Genomic DNA, 14035 nt, shown 5'->3' with positions numbered 1-14035 from the left:
TAATAACAAATATGGTAAATAAATAAATGTAACATCTCATCAGCCTCTGTTAGCCACTGTAAGTCAAGTTCATTTACGGTGTCTGGACAGTGATAGAAAATGTTTTCATAATTGTTTTCTTTAGACTTCTAAAGTATAGTATACAGAGTGTTTTATTTTAACACCGAGTTGGAGAGCTTCTCTACTTCTTCAAAATCTGAGCTGACTGTCATATCCAATGTGTAAATGTATTTATCACTTGCTGAAACCTGAAACTGTTCTGCTTTGAGCTTTGGTGGTGGAGTGACCTGTGATATTTCCTCATTGCACATTTCCTGTTGCTTGTTCTCTTTTATTTTATTTCATAAACTATATACATTTTTTTGTATAATTTATTTATTTTATATATTGTATTGATGTTGCATAGTCTTGCGGACCATGTCACACCAGCATTTTGCTACCTTACCTGCTTTTATGAGTGAGTGACAAATAAACCCCTCTTGATTCTTGAAAAAAGCCTATTGAGGAGCTTTTGCGGCCAACATGCATATTTCAGACATATCACATTCAAGAATATCAGTAACAGTTGCCTCCATCACGATTCACAAATAGGGAAATTAATCATACAAAGCTACAACTTTAGCATTGGACACTACTAGGCCGATGCCCGTTGGGAACACTTCCGATTGGGAATGGATGCCCCTTGGTTATGCAATATCTGTTGTACCTGTGGTCACTCAGAGTACTTGAAGCATAATAATAATATTATTAATGATATTATTTATGATGATTTTGGGCTTTCTTTTTGTGCTCGTGCTAAATGTGGTGTCGTCCTCCACTTCAGCCCATTGCTCTGTATACACTACAGCATGTATTTTGTCTTTCTTGGAAAGCCCATTGGGTAACTCAAAAGGGGGGGGGGGGGTGTATTAAGAATTGAATGTCTTAACACTTGAGTTGTCATACACAGTGAATTAAAAAATGGTATTAAGAATTGAATGTCTAATATTTGAGTCGTCAAAATGAGTGCACGGTGAATAAATAAAATAAAAAAGAGTACCTATTAGTGCAGTAGGCCTACCTCTTATCACAGTACTTTGAGGCCAGTCTGTGATATTGATGACATCAGGGAACTCCATATATGGGCATAGGAGGGACAGACATGACAGACACAGACTGACAGTGACAGATGCCGTAGACTTGTTGAAAATTCATTGGTTGGATGGTTCTAGAGATATGTTTGTTTGATTGATTGATTGAATACTTTATTTAGCCTGGTAAACCCCTCCCTCCAGAAATCTCATTTAATGCAAATGAGATTTCTGGAAGGGGGGGTTCACCAGGCTATACTTTATTAGCAGTTTGCAAAAAAAAGTACAGGAAAGTACAGTTCAATACAAGGTCTGCTAAGAGGATTTTAAACCCAAGAAAGCCTATGACTTGATTCATCACTGTTGGGTTTCTGTGCACAGATTCAGTGCATTTTGTTTTTATTATGTTCCATTCATTACATCGTTGTAAAACAGTTTACCCACCCCTCCCCATCCAGGGACACCAACCACAGCATATAATTTAAGATTTTAGCACCACCCTGTGGTTATTTAACGTCAATGCATGACACATAGCCTAATAACGAGTGATTCTACTGTAGTTATATAATAAACCACACGATAAACTTAAAAGGAATCAGAAACAAGAGTAATTCATTTAACGGTCACTCAATAACCAAAAGTGACTACAAAGTGAGACTTATCACACGTATGTCACGTAGGTTTGTTGCAATAATGACACATCAGGAAGCAGATGACTAATTGGAACGCCAACGGATGCTTGTTTTCGGGTTGTGTTTGTGCTTCCAGTAGAATAGTCCTGTAAAAGTGCGATATGAAGTGACATTAAGTATGTTCTGCTTAGTTGTGTTGGTCGGCTTCATCAGGGTATCAAGCAGCCAGAGCTCAGCAGCACAGGACAGGTGCTTCTGTAAGGTGAGTGGGAACTTGCTTACTGACTGAGTGACAGTGGTGGAAAAAGTAGGCTACTACATTTTTTATACTTAAGTAAAAGTATCAATACTACAATGCAGAAATACTCTACAAGTAAAAGTCCGGAATTTAACATTTACTTGAGTAAAAGTACAAGAGTATTGTTTTCAAAATGCACTTAAAGTACCAAAAGTAGAAAGTAGGCTATACTCATTAGGCCTATGCAGAATGTCCCATTTCCCAAGTTTTCAAATGTATAAAATGTATGAAAATCTTTTGAAAATAGCTGATCTACAAGCTCACAATGTGTGCATTGTGAGCTTGTAGTGGAGTAAAAGTACAATATTTGCCTCTTGAGATGTAGTGGAGCAGAAGTAAAAGTACTGAAAGTACTTCAGTAAAGTAAAAATACCTCAAAATTGTACTTAAGTACAGTACTTGAGTAAATGTACTTTAGTTACTTTACACCACTGGTGTCTAACATCTCTTATTGAACGACTCAGATGGACTTTGCCATTGCTTATAATTTGTTTAGGCTACATTATTGCTTCTTTGATAGATCTATACCTTCCACAATGCTGACAAATCCCTTTCATTTCTGGTTGCATCTTGATTTGCATTGTGAACACGTTTTTGTGAGTGTGCCCCCCTCACAATCTGTCGAAATAAAATACCACAGGAAATGACATAATGTATCCAACAACACTCATAAAGGTTACTTATATTATTCTCTTGATCTTATTGTATTTTTTGTTTTGATAGTTTTATTGTTGTTTATCTTACCATATTGTCTTTGACTGTTAAGCACTTTGTTAAGCACTTTGTAACCATGTTTCGAAAAGCGCGTTATAAAGTTTATCATAATTACATAATCTGCCATTTACACTAGGCTACTGTACTGTTCATTTCAATACGCTCTAACAGTTTTAATTAGTTGGGAGCACACAGTAAGGCTATTGTTTCTGAATATTGCTGAGTGGATCTGAATGAGCTTTGGAATTTGGAAGTCATTAGTCAACTTGTTATCCTATGGCAGCTTTACTGATGTCAAACTAAATATTGAATTTATAATAATCATCATCGTGGATCATCAGTGCCTGGTATGGTAGTAGTAGGCTAATAGTAGTAGTATTAGTAGTACTAGTAGGAAGGCAATGTTTGTTTAGAGTATAGAGATGTATTTTTGCACATTGAACACAAGATAAACTGTAGGTTATGTCTGACATATTTCAGGTCACAGGTAACCTTGATGATTGCACTTGTGATGTTGAGACCATCGATGCCTTCAACAATGACCTTCTTTACCCCAAACTTCAAAATCTACTGGAGTCTGACTATTTCAGATTCTATCAGGTAGGTCTAGTCTAATATAGACACAAACACACCCACATTCATTTCTTAACCAACTTAAACCCTTGCCCTCTACACGCCCATGTAGAGGGTCCTTAACCTAACATCTATTTCACCCTAAAACTGAGCCCCATCCATAAAGTAAACTGATGAAAAGTGAGTATTAGAAAAATGTATTCACTTTCCAGGATTTTCCTGACCTTATATCCTACACACACACACACACACACACACACACACACACACACACACACACACACACACACACACACACACACACACACTTAAAGAAAATGCTTTGAATCAGCTAGTCAGGCTAACTGTAGGCTACTCTAATGGAACACCTTCAATATTTGTTTTACCATTATTGTTGTTTCTAGGCAAACCTGAATAAACCCTGTCCCTTCTGGACAGACAACAGCCACTGTGGTCTAAGGGATTGTGCTGTGAAGCCCTGCTCTCCTGTGAGTTCATTTGACAAACCTACCAGCATTTTCAACCTGGTATCCCTGGCATGTCATTATTAGCAAACATTTAAAAAGAGAATCTTCAAAAGATAGCAGATCTACAACATCACAATGTTTCACATTACGAAATGTTGTGAACTTGTGCATCGCGCTATTTTCGCTGTGTGATACCGTCATACAGCGAAGATCAGTGGTTAATCAAAGCTCTTTTCAAATCTGCTCTGTCAAAACTTTTGTGTTTCACAGAATGAGGTTCCTGAAGGAATCAGAAAGTCCAGTCACAACAAGGTGAATGCCTTCACTGAACATTTGTTTATGTTCATCATTATATTAATAGTGTTACAGTAGGCTACATGGACTTTGAGTGACATGTTTTAGTGCTTATGAAGGGACACAAGTATTACTCATACAGTATGGCTGCAACAAATCCCTCCTCCATCCAAACTGTGCGATAACCAAGTAAACTAGTTAAAGTATGATATACTTATATTTTAACAAATACAATTAGACGTGAATAGTCAATATTTTACCTAAATTCTCCCGTGTCTGCATACTGTGTGTGTGTGTGTGTGTGTGTGTGTGTGTGTGTGTGTGTGTGTGTGTGTTCCAGTATTCAGCTGAGGCCAATGAGCAGATGGAAGACTGTGAGAAGGTGGAGCAGTTGGGAGCGGTCGATTCTTCTCTCAGGTGTGGTGGTTTTATGAAATAATGCTTAATCATGAGTCACTTAAATGGCATGTAAGTCTTGTTTGAAGATACATACAATAAATATATCAGTGCAAATGAATAAAAAAAAACATATCTCCCAACACTTTAATTGAACATTAAGAAAAACATCAATATTCTCATAACTTAATTATTCAATCATATTATATTATTATAAACATTTTCTGTCTCAAATTTGTTCTGTAAACTGGACAGAGGAATAGATTTATTCAGTATGATTTGTCTGCTATGAATATTGTGACTTATGACAAGACTAATCTTTACTGTGATGTTGCCCCCTGCTGGACATATAGGGTTAAGTTCTAACGAAAATCACTGTTATTGTATATTATTTATCATACTCAATCTTTATTTTATTTTAAGAGTTTTGAGATATTCAGCTTCTATGCAAGCAACCACTGAGTCAGTGTCCCTGTATGGGCAAATGTACTGTACCAATAAAAGTAATTCTGGTTCTGTCTCATCAGTGAAAAGACCAGAGAGGCTTTGCTGGAGTGGAACAAGCATGATGATGAGGCAGAGCGCTTCTGTGTGATTGATGGTAGGACACGGTTCATCTATCCATTTGTTAATTTAAAAAATTTACAGACATTTACCCACATAATTTGGCCAAAGGGCAAATGTTGTATTACTATTAAGAGAAATGTACCACTTTTTTATTGAATAGTACAGTGGAAAGTGAGTGGAAAGAGAGGTTAGAATGAGGGGATGGCACGCAACATAGGCTGTAACTCACATTCAAACATTCGACTGCAAGTAGGTCTGACTCTACTGTATGTCTTTGTGGTAAGTGAACTGGTTGAGCTACCGGTCATACAAAAATATAAAATAAAATTGAATATATGAAATTGGGAAGTTATTGTTACACATAGGAATTTCCCTTTCTGGTGTAATAATAATAATAAAAACGTGTGACTATCTTCCATTGCAATGAATCAGGCCACCCACCCTGTCAGAGTTTCCGTTAACACTAGAATGACTAAGACAGTCATTTAGAAAACATTTTGGAATGTCACAGCTTTGATAGTGTATGTATAGTGTGTGTGTATGTATGGTACAGTACAGCGTTTCGCGACCCGAGCTGGAATCGAACCCCGGTCTCCACCTCGGCAGGTAACAAGCAACGCCAAGATAGCTAGATCCCTTGGAGGAGCAAGTTACGGCCGGGTCTTTTGCGGGGTCGCTACACTACCCCCTCCTTTCAGAAGCGCGCCCTCGCGCTTCACGCTTCACTTCTCGAGTCCCTCACGTCCCTCACGCAAGGGCACGCTCCACCGGTCCTCTACCGCTTCTGACACCAATGTTGCACCAACCTGAGCTGGAATCGAATATATGTACATACAGTATATACTGTATTGGAGCCAGGCCATTCCCACGTGATTAAAATGTATTTCTTATATTTTCTCCCCAGGAAGGGATACTAGTGACAGTGATCCTCCTCAGTGGTTCTGGTTTCATTCATTCATTTCACATTCTTTAGAATAAAAATGTCTTATCCTATCAATTCATTTTCTTTTTTTATATTGATTATGGAAATGATATATAAATACTTTGTGAACAATCAGAATGACAGCTATGACTAATCTAGTGGTTATGGAATTCTGGTCGTTAAATAGTTCATACTGATCTATCTGTAGATGAGCCTGTAATCAATGAGTGACACTCATGTTGTTGCATCACAGATGAGGAGTCTCCAGATTCTCAGTACGTTGACCTGCTATTAAACCCTGAACGCTACACGGGCTACAAAGGACCAGATGCCTGGAAGATCTGGAACAGCATCTATGAGGAAAACTGCTTCAAGTAAAGTACTACTTTAGTTTGAGATGATTTATGAAGGCAGTACAGTGTGAGGGAGGAAGGAAGGAAGGAGAGGGTAGAGGGAATGAAATGTAACACAGGCCCTGAGTTACCTTTCAACCCATGGTGTGTAATTCACACTAACTGGTACTTAACCCAATGTGCTTCACAGAAAAAAGAAAAGAAAAATAGTATACATAAAGAAATTATACTGTATAGGAAGTAATACAACACTGTACCTAGTATAAATGGTTCTGCTTTAGGAGAATAGTAGAATGGACAGAACAATACAAAGAATAAGCCTGAAGATGACATTTTTCAATGTACAGATCTAAAGAAAGATTAAAGAAAAGTGACTTTCATCACCCTGCAGACCTTATACTGTGAAGAGACCCCTAAATCCTACTGCGTTCTACAGCAATACAGGAGCTGAAGGTGAGGATTCATTACATGATAATCATGATAATCATGATGATGATATTATACATTTAATTGGTTTAGCACTTGAAAACACTTATAAGTGCTATACAAAAGATCCTTAAAAACAATCCTTAATAAGACAATAACAACAAATCTGTCTGTCTGTCTGTCTGTCTGTCTGTCTGTCTGTCTGTCTGTCTGATTAAATCAATGATCTGGTTTTCAGTAAGGACCTTCTACAGGTGGCTGGAAGGTACAGTAGGTTATCAATGCACAGTCCTTATGTTATGTTTGTTTTGAATTATTATCATAAATACTTAATACTTAATAAAGTACAATATTATCTACAGTGATCATATCATTACTAACTTCACTGCTGTTCATTTAGTTCCAGTTGAGAATTACTACTACTTTATCCCACCTTCTTAATTCTCCTCTCTCTCCTCTCCTCCAGGCCAGTGTGTGGAAAAGAGGGCTTTCTATAGACTCATCTCTGGTCTCCACACCAGCATCACTGTCCAAATGAGTGCCAGATATCTACTGGATGGTAAATTATGTCTTGAACGACGAATGTCTTGGTTGAAAAATCTGCACTTACGTTCATTAAATCCTTTGATTAACTTCCCTGTTCCTCTCTTTCCCTCAGACAGCTGGTTTCAGAAGAAGTGGGGTCACAACATCTCAGAGTTCCAGCAGCGCTTTGACTCAGAGCTGACAAACAATGAGGGCCCCAAGAGGTTACGCAACCTCTACTTCCTCTATCTGATTGAGCTGCGCGCCCTGGCCAAAGCCTTGCCGTTCTTCCAGCAGCCCTCCTTCCAGCTCTACACTGGCAGGCCAGAGGAGGACCGCAAGCACAAAGAGATACTCCTCAACATCCTTCAGGATGCCAAGTAAGCCTGGGCAGAATACAGAACGTGACTTTATGTGAAAGAAAGCATCATAGCTCTGTTAGTAACTGCACTGTATACATATTGAGAGTTCATTTAACTCAGAGAATATAAATGTAACCAAATGGAGCCATAAGGGTCCATTTGGTTGCATTTGTACACTCTGAGCTACAAATGGATACATTCAAATTGAGGATTATACTGGGTATGGCAATGATATAAAGCAATTGGTTTTCCAAATTAGTAGTTTATTTTCACTATAATTCAATTAACTTCAAAGTATGACAAAACAAGAATGTATATGAGAGTGCCTGTTCTAACAATGTGTTTCAGCATCACCATTATAAATCTATTGCTGATGTAAAATGTTGATATTTTATTGTCATAAATTAGAACATCTTTTAATACATGCCCATTGCCTAATGGAAGTAAATTTGGTGGTCCATGACATGGAAAAGATTGATTTGAAAATGATCTGGAGGATTCCAGATCGGACTAGCCGATTTAGAACGTGGTTACATAGTGTATACAGTAGTATCCTCAACTAGCCACACAATAGCGACTGAAATGTTTTTCAACAAAGGTTGTAGATAGAACTCGGCTTGTTGCAACACAAAACCGAGATTATTCTACCTCTGCCAGACCACTTTATGCACCTTTTTGTAACTGAAAATAGGACCGAGTTTGTAACAGCACAGTAGTAATGTAGCAAAGTATTACAGAAAACTAAATTGCTGCAGCTACACTACATTAAACTGTAACTAAATGAAGGCAGTGATCCCTAGTGGCCAAGTTTATGTACTACAATAAAAAGACAATACCACTACACTTCCCTGTTTCAACAATAGCAGTTACCTCAGTCTAGTATCAGATCATGACAGAGGGCCTAGTGATCGTCCTATTATGGTATAAGATCCCAGGTTCAAACCTGTTAAAGTGTCCTTGAGCAAGACAGAGATCCTGCCTGCTTGGTAATGTAAAAAATTTAACGGAACAGCAGTTTATAATGAATTCTCTGTATCTCAACCTTCCTCCAGGTCTTTCCCTCTGCACTTTGATGAGACCTCGCTGTTTGCTGGAGATGAAGAGGAGGCTGCCAAGCTTAAGGTCTGTAACCACTGCTGAGTCTGGCAGTGGAAGAATTGTCTACTGTTAATATCTTGTTTAATGCTGAATACTTCAGAAGTATAGTAAAACCTGCTTTCAAAGAAGCCACAGGGAGAGGGAAAGATTCCTTGCTCTTAACATTCGCTTACTCAGAACTCGGATACAAGATCAGGTTCATACAAAGAATATGTTTTGCCACTCATTGTGAAGAAAAAGTACATGGACATACAGTACAGTATTAAACACTTTAAATGAAACAAGGCAAGAGAAACTCAGAACTGTTGCTGATACTTTGTGTTTTGCACTATGAGGTGAGTACCACTACCTGAGGGTCTGAGGTCCAATGTACCATCACTGGATTCCTTTTGTAACTATGCTCACTGCTGTTTTGTTGGTTTGTTTGTTTTTTACTCAAACATGAAAATATGTGGATTGCGCTGTGTGTGGGCGACCTCAGGAGGACATCAGGCTGACATTCAGGAACATTTCCAGCATCATGGACTGTATGGGCTGCTTCAAGTGTCGACTATGGGGCAAGCTCCAGGTGAGTGATCTAATGCCACTTACTGGATGGACCCTTAAAACCTGATACTTTGGTGGGTGCCGGAAATAGCCGATCTACAAGCTCACAACACGTCGCAATGTAGACCATTGTAGCTTGTTCAAGTACGGAGAGTATGGAAAAGTATGGAATTTAATTTGAGTAATTTCCAGGTCTGGATAAGTATGGAAAAAATAAAAGAGAGTATGAGAAAACATGTATGCTTCCAGACTGTAGCCCCTATTCTGTTTCTAAAATATAAAATTTAGATCTTACAAGCTGTGTTTTTCCTGCTGTTGCAGAATTGCATATACGTACATACTAGCATCACACAAATAATCGAAAACTTGTTTGAACATTCATGCAGTCACACAATTACGTGACTAGATCTGAGTTACGTAATTATCAGAAAAGTAAACAGGCTTTCTTTTCTGCGTAAGGAAACCTGGCCTTGGATCAAGACTGTCATATATTTAGGGTTCGGTTAGTATCGATTCTGACAATTGAGTGACAGCCATGGACACTTCCCCAAATAGTGTTTGGAGTTCCATGTTTATGGACCGTACATCTCCATAAATGTACAAATTCATGGAGATGTACGGGCCTTAAACACGGAACTCCATACTATTTGGGGAAGTGTCCAAGGCTGTATGATCAAATAAATCTATGAGTCTTGATCTAAGGCTAAAGGTAACCATATGGCTTCCTTATCCTTTCCTTGGCTGCGTTCGTTTCAATAGACTGTGCTGCGTAGTCTTAGAGATTTTCCCCAATTCATTTTTTGGTTCTTATTTTTAAAAGAGACAAAAAATATGGAGGGGTCAATAATATATATATTTTTATTCAATAGGTCATGGGACAATAATGAGTATACTGTAGGTACTGCACCGGTTAGTGCCCTCTTTGGGCATCTTTGAGTGTTTGACAGTGGAAACTCGTAAATCTTTCTGTGTAGCAGTGACTTTAGTTATAGTACTTTGTGCTTACAAGTATGATTTACCTAATCTAACAGCCAATAAAGAAAAGTCCATAGACTTTAGTTCTCCTTTCTAAGTTACTGGTGAATTGTACATGAACATCCATTCTGTTACAGGGGTTGAAGGTATACAGTTACTTAAAATTTACATGATAAAATCTCAATAACATTGCTCTGTTTAGCATTACCTGGGTTTAGTGTTAACCACTTCCAATGTGGCGTACCTATTTATGGCATGTCATTATAGGCAAACATTTTCAAAATGTTTTGAATAATTTCTAATTTCTTCTCAAAATTAGCCATACAACGAAGTAGGCCTACTAATTCATAAAGCAGTGCTTAATTGATTTGTATGAGCCTATTGTACCTAGCTACAATCTTGCAATTATTTGGCAACATAATAGTAAGCTATACATAATCGGAATGTAACATACAGTACAGTAGGATTTTAAAACTATATATTTAAATAATAAGCATCTATTGTACATGTAGTTATTAATACTTGTATGTCATATGTGGTCTGAACTGACAGAGAATTCTGGAAATTGAGTATGGAAAAGTATGGAATTTTGAAATGGAAAATGTGTAGGAACCCTGCTTGTAGATCGGCTATTTTTGGCTTGACACAGAGTATAAAATAGAAAAGTGCACTCCTTGGAGCGCAGATCTCTGCCAGGCTGAGTCGTCTACCCAGGGCTGTGTCAGTTGTGGGTTGCAGCCGCCAGGACAAAAGAAGCCAATCTGAATGGAATATGGAAAATCTGACTGATACATCTTGATCATATGACTCCAGAGATAATGTGTACCGATTTAGTGAGAGTTCGACAAAATCTGGAGGAGTAGTAGCAAAAATGATGGCATTTCTTAACTTTCTATGTCATCTGTGTGTGTTTCTCTGTTTCATCTCAGATGCAAGGATTAGGCACAGCCTTGAAAATCCTGTTTTCTAAACAACAGATTGAGGCTCTGTCCAAATATAACATCCAATGGCCCACTTTCCAGCTTAGTCGCCAGGAGATCGTCTCCCTTTTTAATGCCTTTGGGAGGTAAGACACTTTCAATTCAATTCATTTCAGATTCATTCATTGTCAATCCAGTGCACAGTGACCTGAAATTCATTTCACTTGGGAGATAAGCAGAACATGGTGTAGCAGTACAACAGTAAGTGGCAGTTAAAGTAGCAGGCACTGAAGCGATTAGCATGAAATTCTGCACAGTTTAATTTAAGTACAATATCATTATGATAAATAGTTACATTGGCGTTCTCAATTAAAAGTTAAAACAAGGTTAAAAGAAAATTGACAGACTATAAATGTGTCACCATTCTAGGAAACCACCATTTTGCAAGTGTGGTTCACAATGTTCACATCCATATAAATGACTTTTTTTTGTATCTCTCCATTAATATCTCCCAGGATATCAACCAGCATTAGAGAGTTGAAGAACTTCAGATCCCTTCTAGGAGAGGTGCGGTAACGATGTAAAAGATCTTGCTTCGCTGTGACCATTGTCTTCCTGAGCATTCATGCAATGAGACAAATGTATGGATTTTCCCAATGTGGAAAACTAAACAGGCTCTGGCAGCCTGTTGCTCAATTGTTCTATTATTATGCTGTATTCCATTTACTTTAATCTGATGTGCGGTACAATAAATGAATAAATACATAAACTAGCTTTAGATTAACAGGAGGAAACCTAACAATGTCTATGATGATTTTGGATATTTTGTCAACATACGTACAATATGCAGGCTACTTCATATTGTAAGGAAGCTGTCAGTCCCTCTTGTTTTTCTCTGTATTATTAGAGGCTCCTGGCGCTATAGCCAACCATCTCAATATGAAAACTTTGAAAATTCATTAAAAATATCAGCTTCATGGGGCACCCCAGTGGCTCACCTGCTAAGAGCACATACTATATAAATAAGGTTATAGTCCTTTCCGCAGCTGATCCGGTTTGAATCTGACCTGAGGCTCTGCTACATGTCATCCCCTCTTTCTCTCCCGCATTTCCTCTCTCTCTCTCTCACTATCACTATCTTAAATGAAGCAGAAATGTAGAAAAAATAATGTGTTCCCACCTAAAAGTGCGGGTTGTAACACCAACAACTGCTCAGCTACTACATACACAAATGTATATAATGTTGTTGTTTCCTATGACTCGTCATTCATAAAATACACTGCAAAACATCCAATACCACTGTTCACATTCAGTTAGCTCAAGCTCAGCCTGTCCTGTTCATAACCTCACAGATTATGTTTTATTCCTCTTCCTCCACTTCTTTCTTCTTGTACTCTTCTTTGTCTTCCTCTGACTACAATTTGTCAGTTTATTCTGGTGCCATAGCCTCAGACTGTGATGGAAGAAGTACTCAAATGTTGTACCCTATTGTAGAAATAGTCTGTTACAAATACAAGTTCGGTATTCAAAATTGACTTGAGTAAAAGTACAAAAGTATTGGCATCAAGTACCAAAAGTAAAAGTAGTTAGTAGTTCAAAGTTATCATAAGTCTAAAATGTATTAAAATCTTAGAAAATAGCAGATCTACAAGCTCACAGACGCGTTGTGACTTGTGAGCTTGTTGATCGGCTATTTTCAAATAGCCAAAGTATGTATATAGGGCTGGAGTGGTCAATGTATGTTTTGTAATAATAATCGAAATCTACAAAATAACTAGTAACTAAAGTTGTCAAGTAATTATAGTGGAGTAAAAATATAATATTTGCCTCTGAGATGTACAGTAGTGGAGTAGAGGTAAAAGTACAAACAAATTGAAATACTCCAGTAAAGTAAAAAATATCTCAAGATTGTACTTAAGTACAGTTCTTCAGTAAATAAATGTACTTAGTTACTTTACACCGCGGTGGTCGCCTCAGTCTCAACTACAACATACTGCAGTATGGTTGAACTCGACTGGGGCCTTTGCTCCACACAGGGTCCAGACGGTAAAGGGTTAAAGTCTGTAATAGGATGAATGGATATTGTCGCGAGCACCAGTTTCGTCACTTAAATAATTTTAACATGCTCGTCAAGTATTATTTAAGTATGGATTTAACTTCCAGTTGGTGGACTTCAAAATAAGACTAAGATGTTATAGGTTTCTTGATGAATAAAAAATATGGTAAATAAAGTGAGCAATTACCAATTCATTGTTGTAGTTGTTTAGGACAGTGCACAACATAACATCTCGTCCTCTGTAAGCCACTGTAAGTCAAGTACTTCCTCCAAATCTGAGCTGGCTGTCACCTAACCCAATTAACCACTTGCTGAAAACTGAAACTACATTTCTTTCAGCATCAGTGGTGGAGTAAAAAGGCATGGGTTTCCGAGGTTAGTGGTGGAGAGACCTAGCTGTGATATTACCCCATTGCACATTCCCCGTTGCTGTTGTTTCTTATTTTATTTTATGCAGTAGTACTGCAATATTCTGCATATTATTGTATTGATCATGTTGCATAAATGGGACACAGACAGACAGACAGACAGACGCAGATGGACAGACAGATAGATACTACAGAGACTTGTGGGTGTTTTATTCTGGACACAGATTCCGTGCATTTATAGATAGATGCCTGAGCCTGACTATTATACGGTCAATTTAAAATGCTTGTTTATTTATTTTATTTTTTATACAATTTATTTACCGTTCAACATATTCCTGATAAGTGTTCTACAATGCTCCGTATTTGTTATTCATCAAGAAACGAACCGGGTGACACACCTGTTTGCGTGCGCTGTAGTTGAATTGCTCTTATTTTGAAGTCCAACAACCGGAAGTTACACAATTAAACAGCTA

The 14035-nt window shown here is 37.8% G+C and overlaps 1 protein-coding gene across 1 annotated transcript; it reads left to right on the top strand.

The window, feature by feature from the left end:
* Nucleotides 1-1880: 1880 nt before the first annotated feature.
* LOC308088528 (ERO1-like protein alpha) lies at nucleotides 1881-11775 on the top strand (the record flags this gene model as incomplete). Its single annotated transcript, XM_080432999.1, has 15 exons — nucleotides 1881-1964; nucleotides 3195-3314; nucleotides 3692-3775; nucleotides 4025-4066; nucleotides 4389-4465; nucleotides 4972-5045; nucleotides 6187-6307; nucleotides 6678-6739; nucleotides 6951-6977; nucleotides 7179-7271; nucleotides 7371-7617; nucleotides 8652-8721; nucleotides 9179-9265; nucleotides 11148-11284; nucleotides 11654-11775. 15 exons carry the CDS (start codon nucleotides 1881-1883, stop codon nucleotides 11712-11714), a joined length of 1386 nt encoding a protein of 461 aa, XP_080289125.1. The 3' UTR covers nucleotides 11715-11775.
* Between the last annotated feature and the right edge of the window lie 2260 nt (nucleotides 11776-14035).

The sequence above is a fragment of the Gymnoscopelus braueri genome (genome assembly GCF_963280865.1).
Source record: "Gymnoscopelus braueri genome assembly, chromosome: 1".
NCBI lineage: Eukaryota > Metazoa > Chordata > Actinopteri > Myctophiformes > Myctophidae > Gymnoscopelus > Gymnoscopelus braueri.
This window is presented reverse-complemented; position numbering and strand designations above follow the sequence as displayed.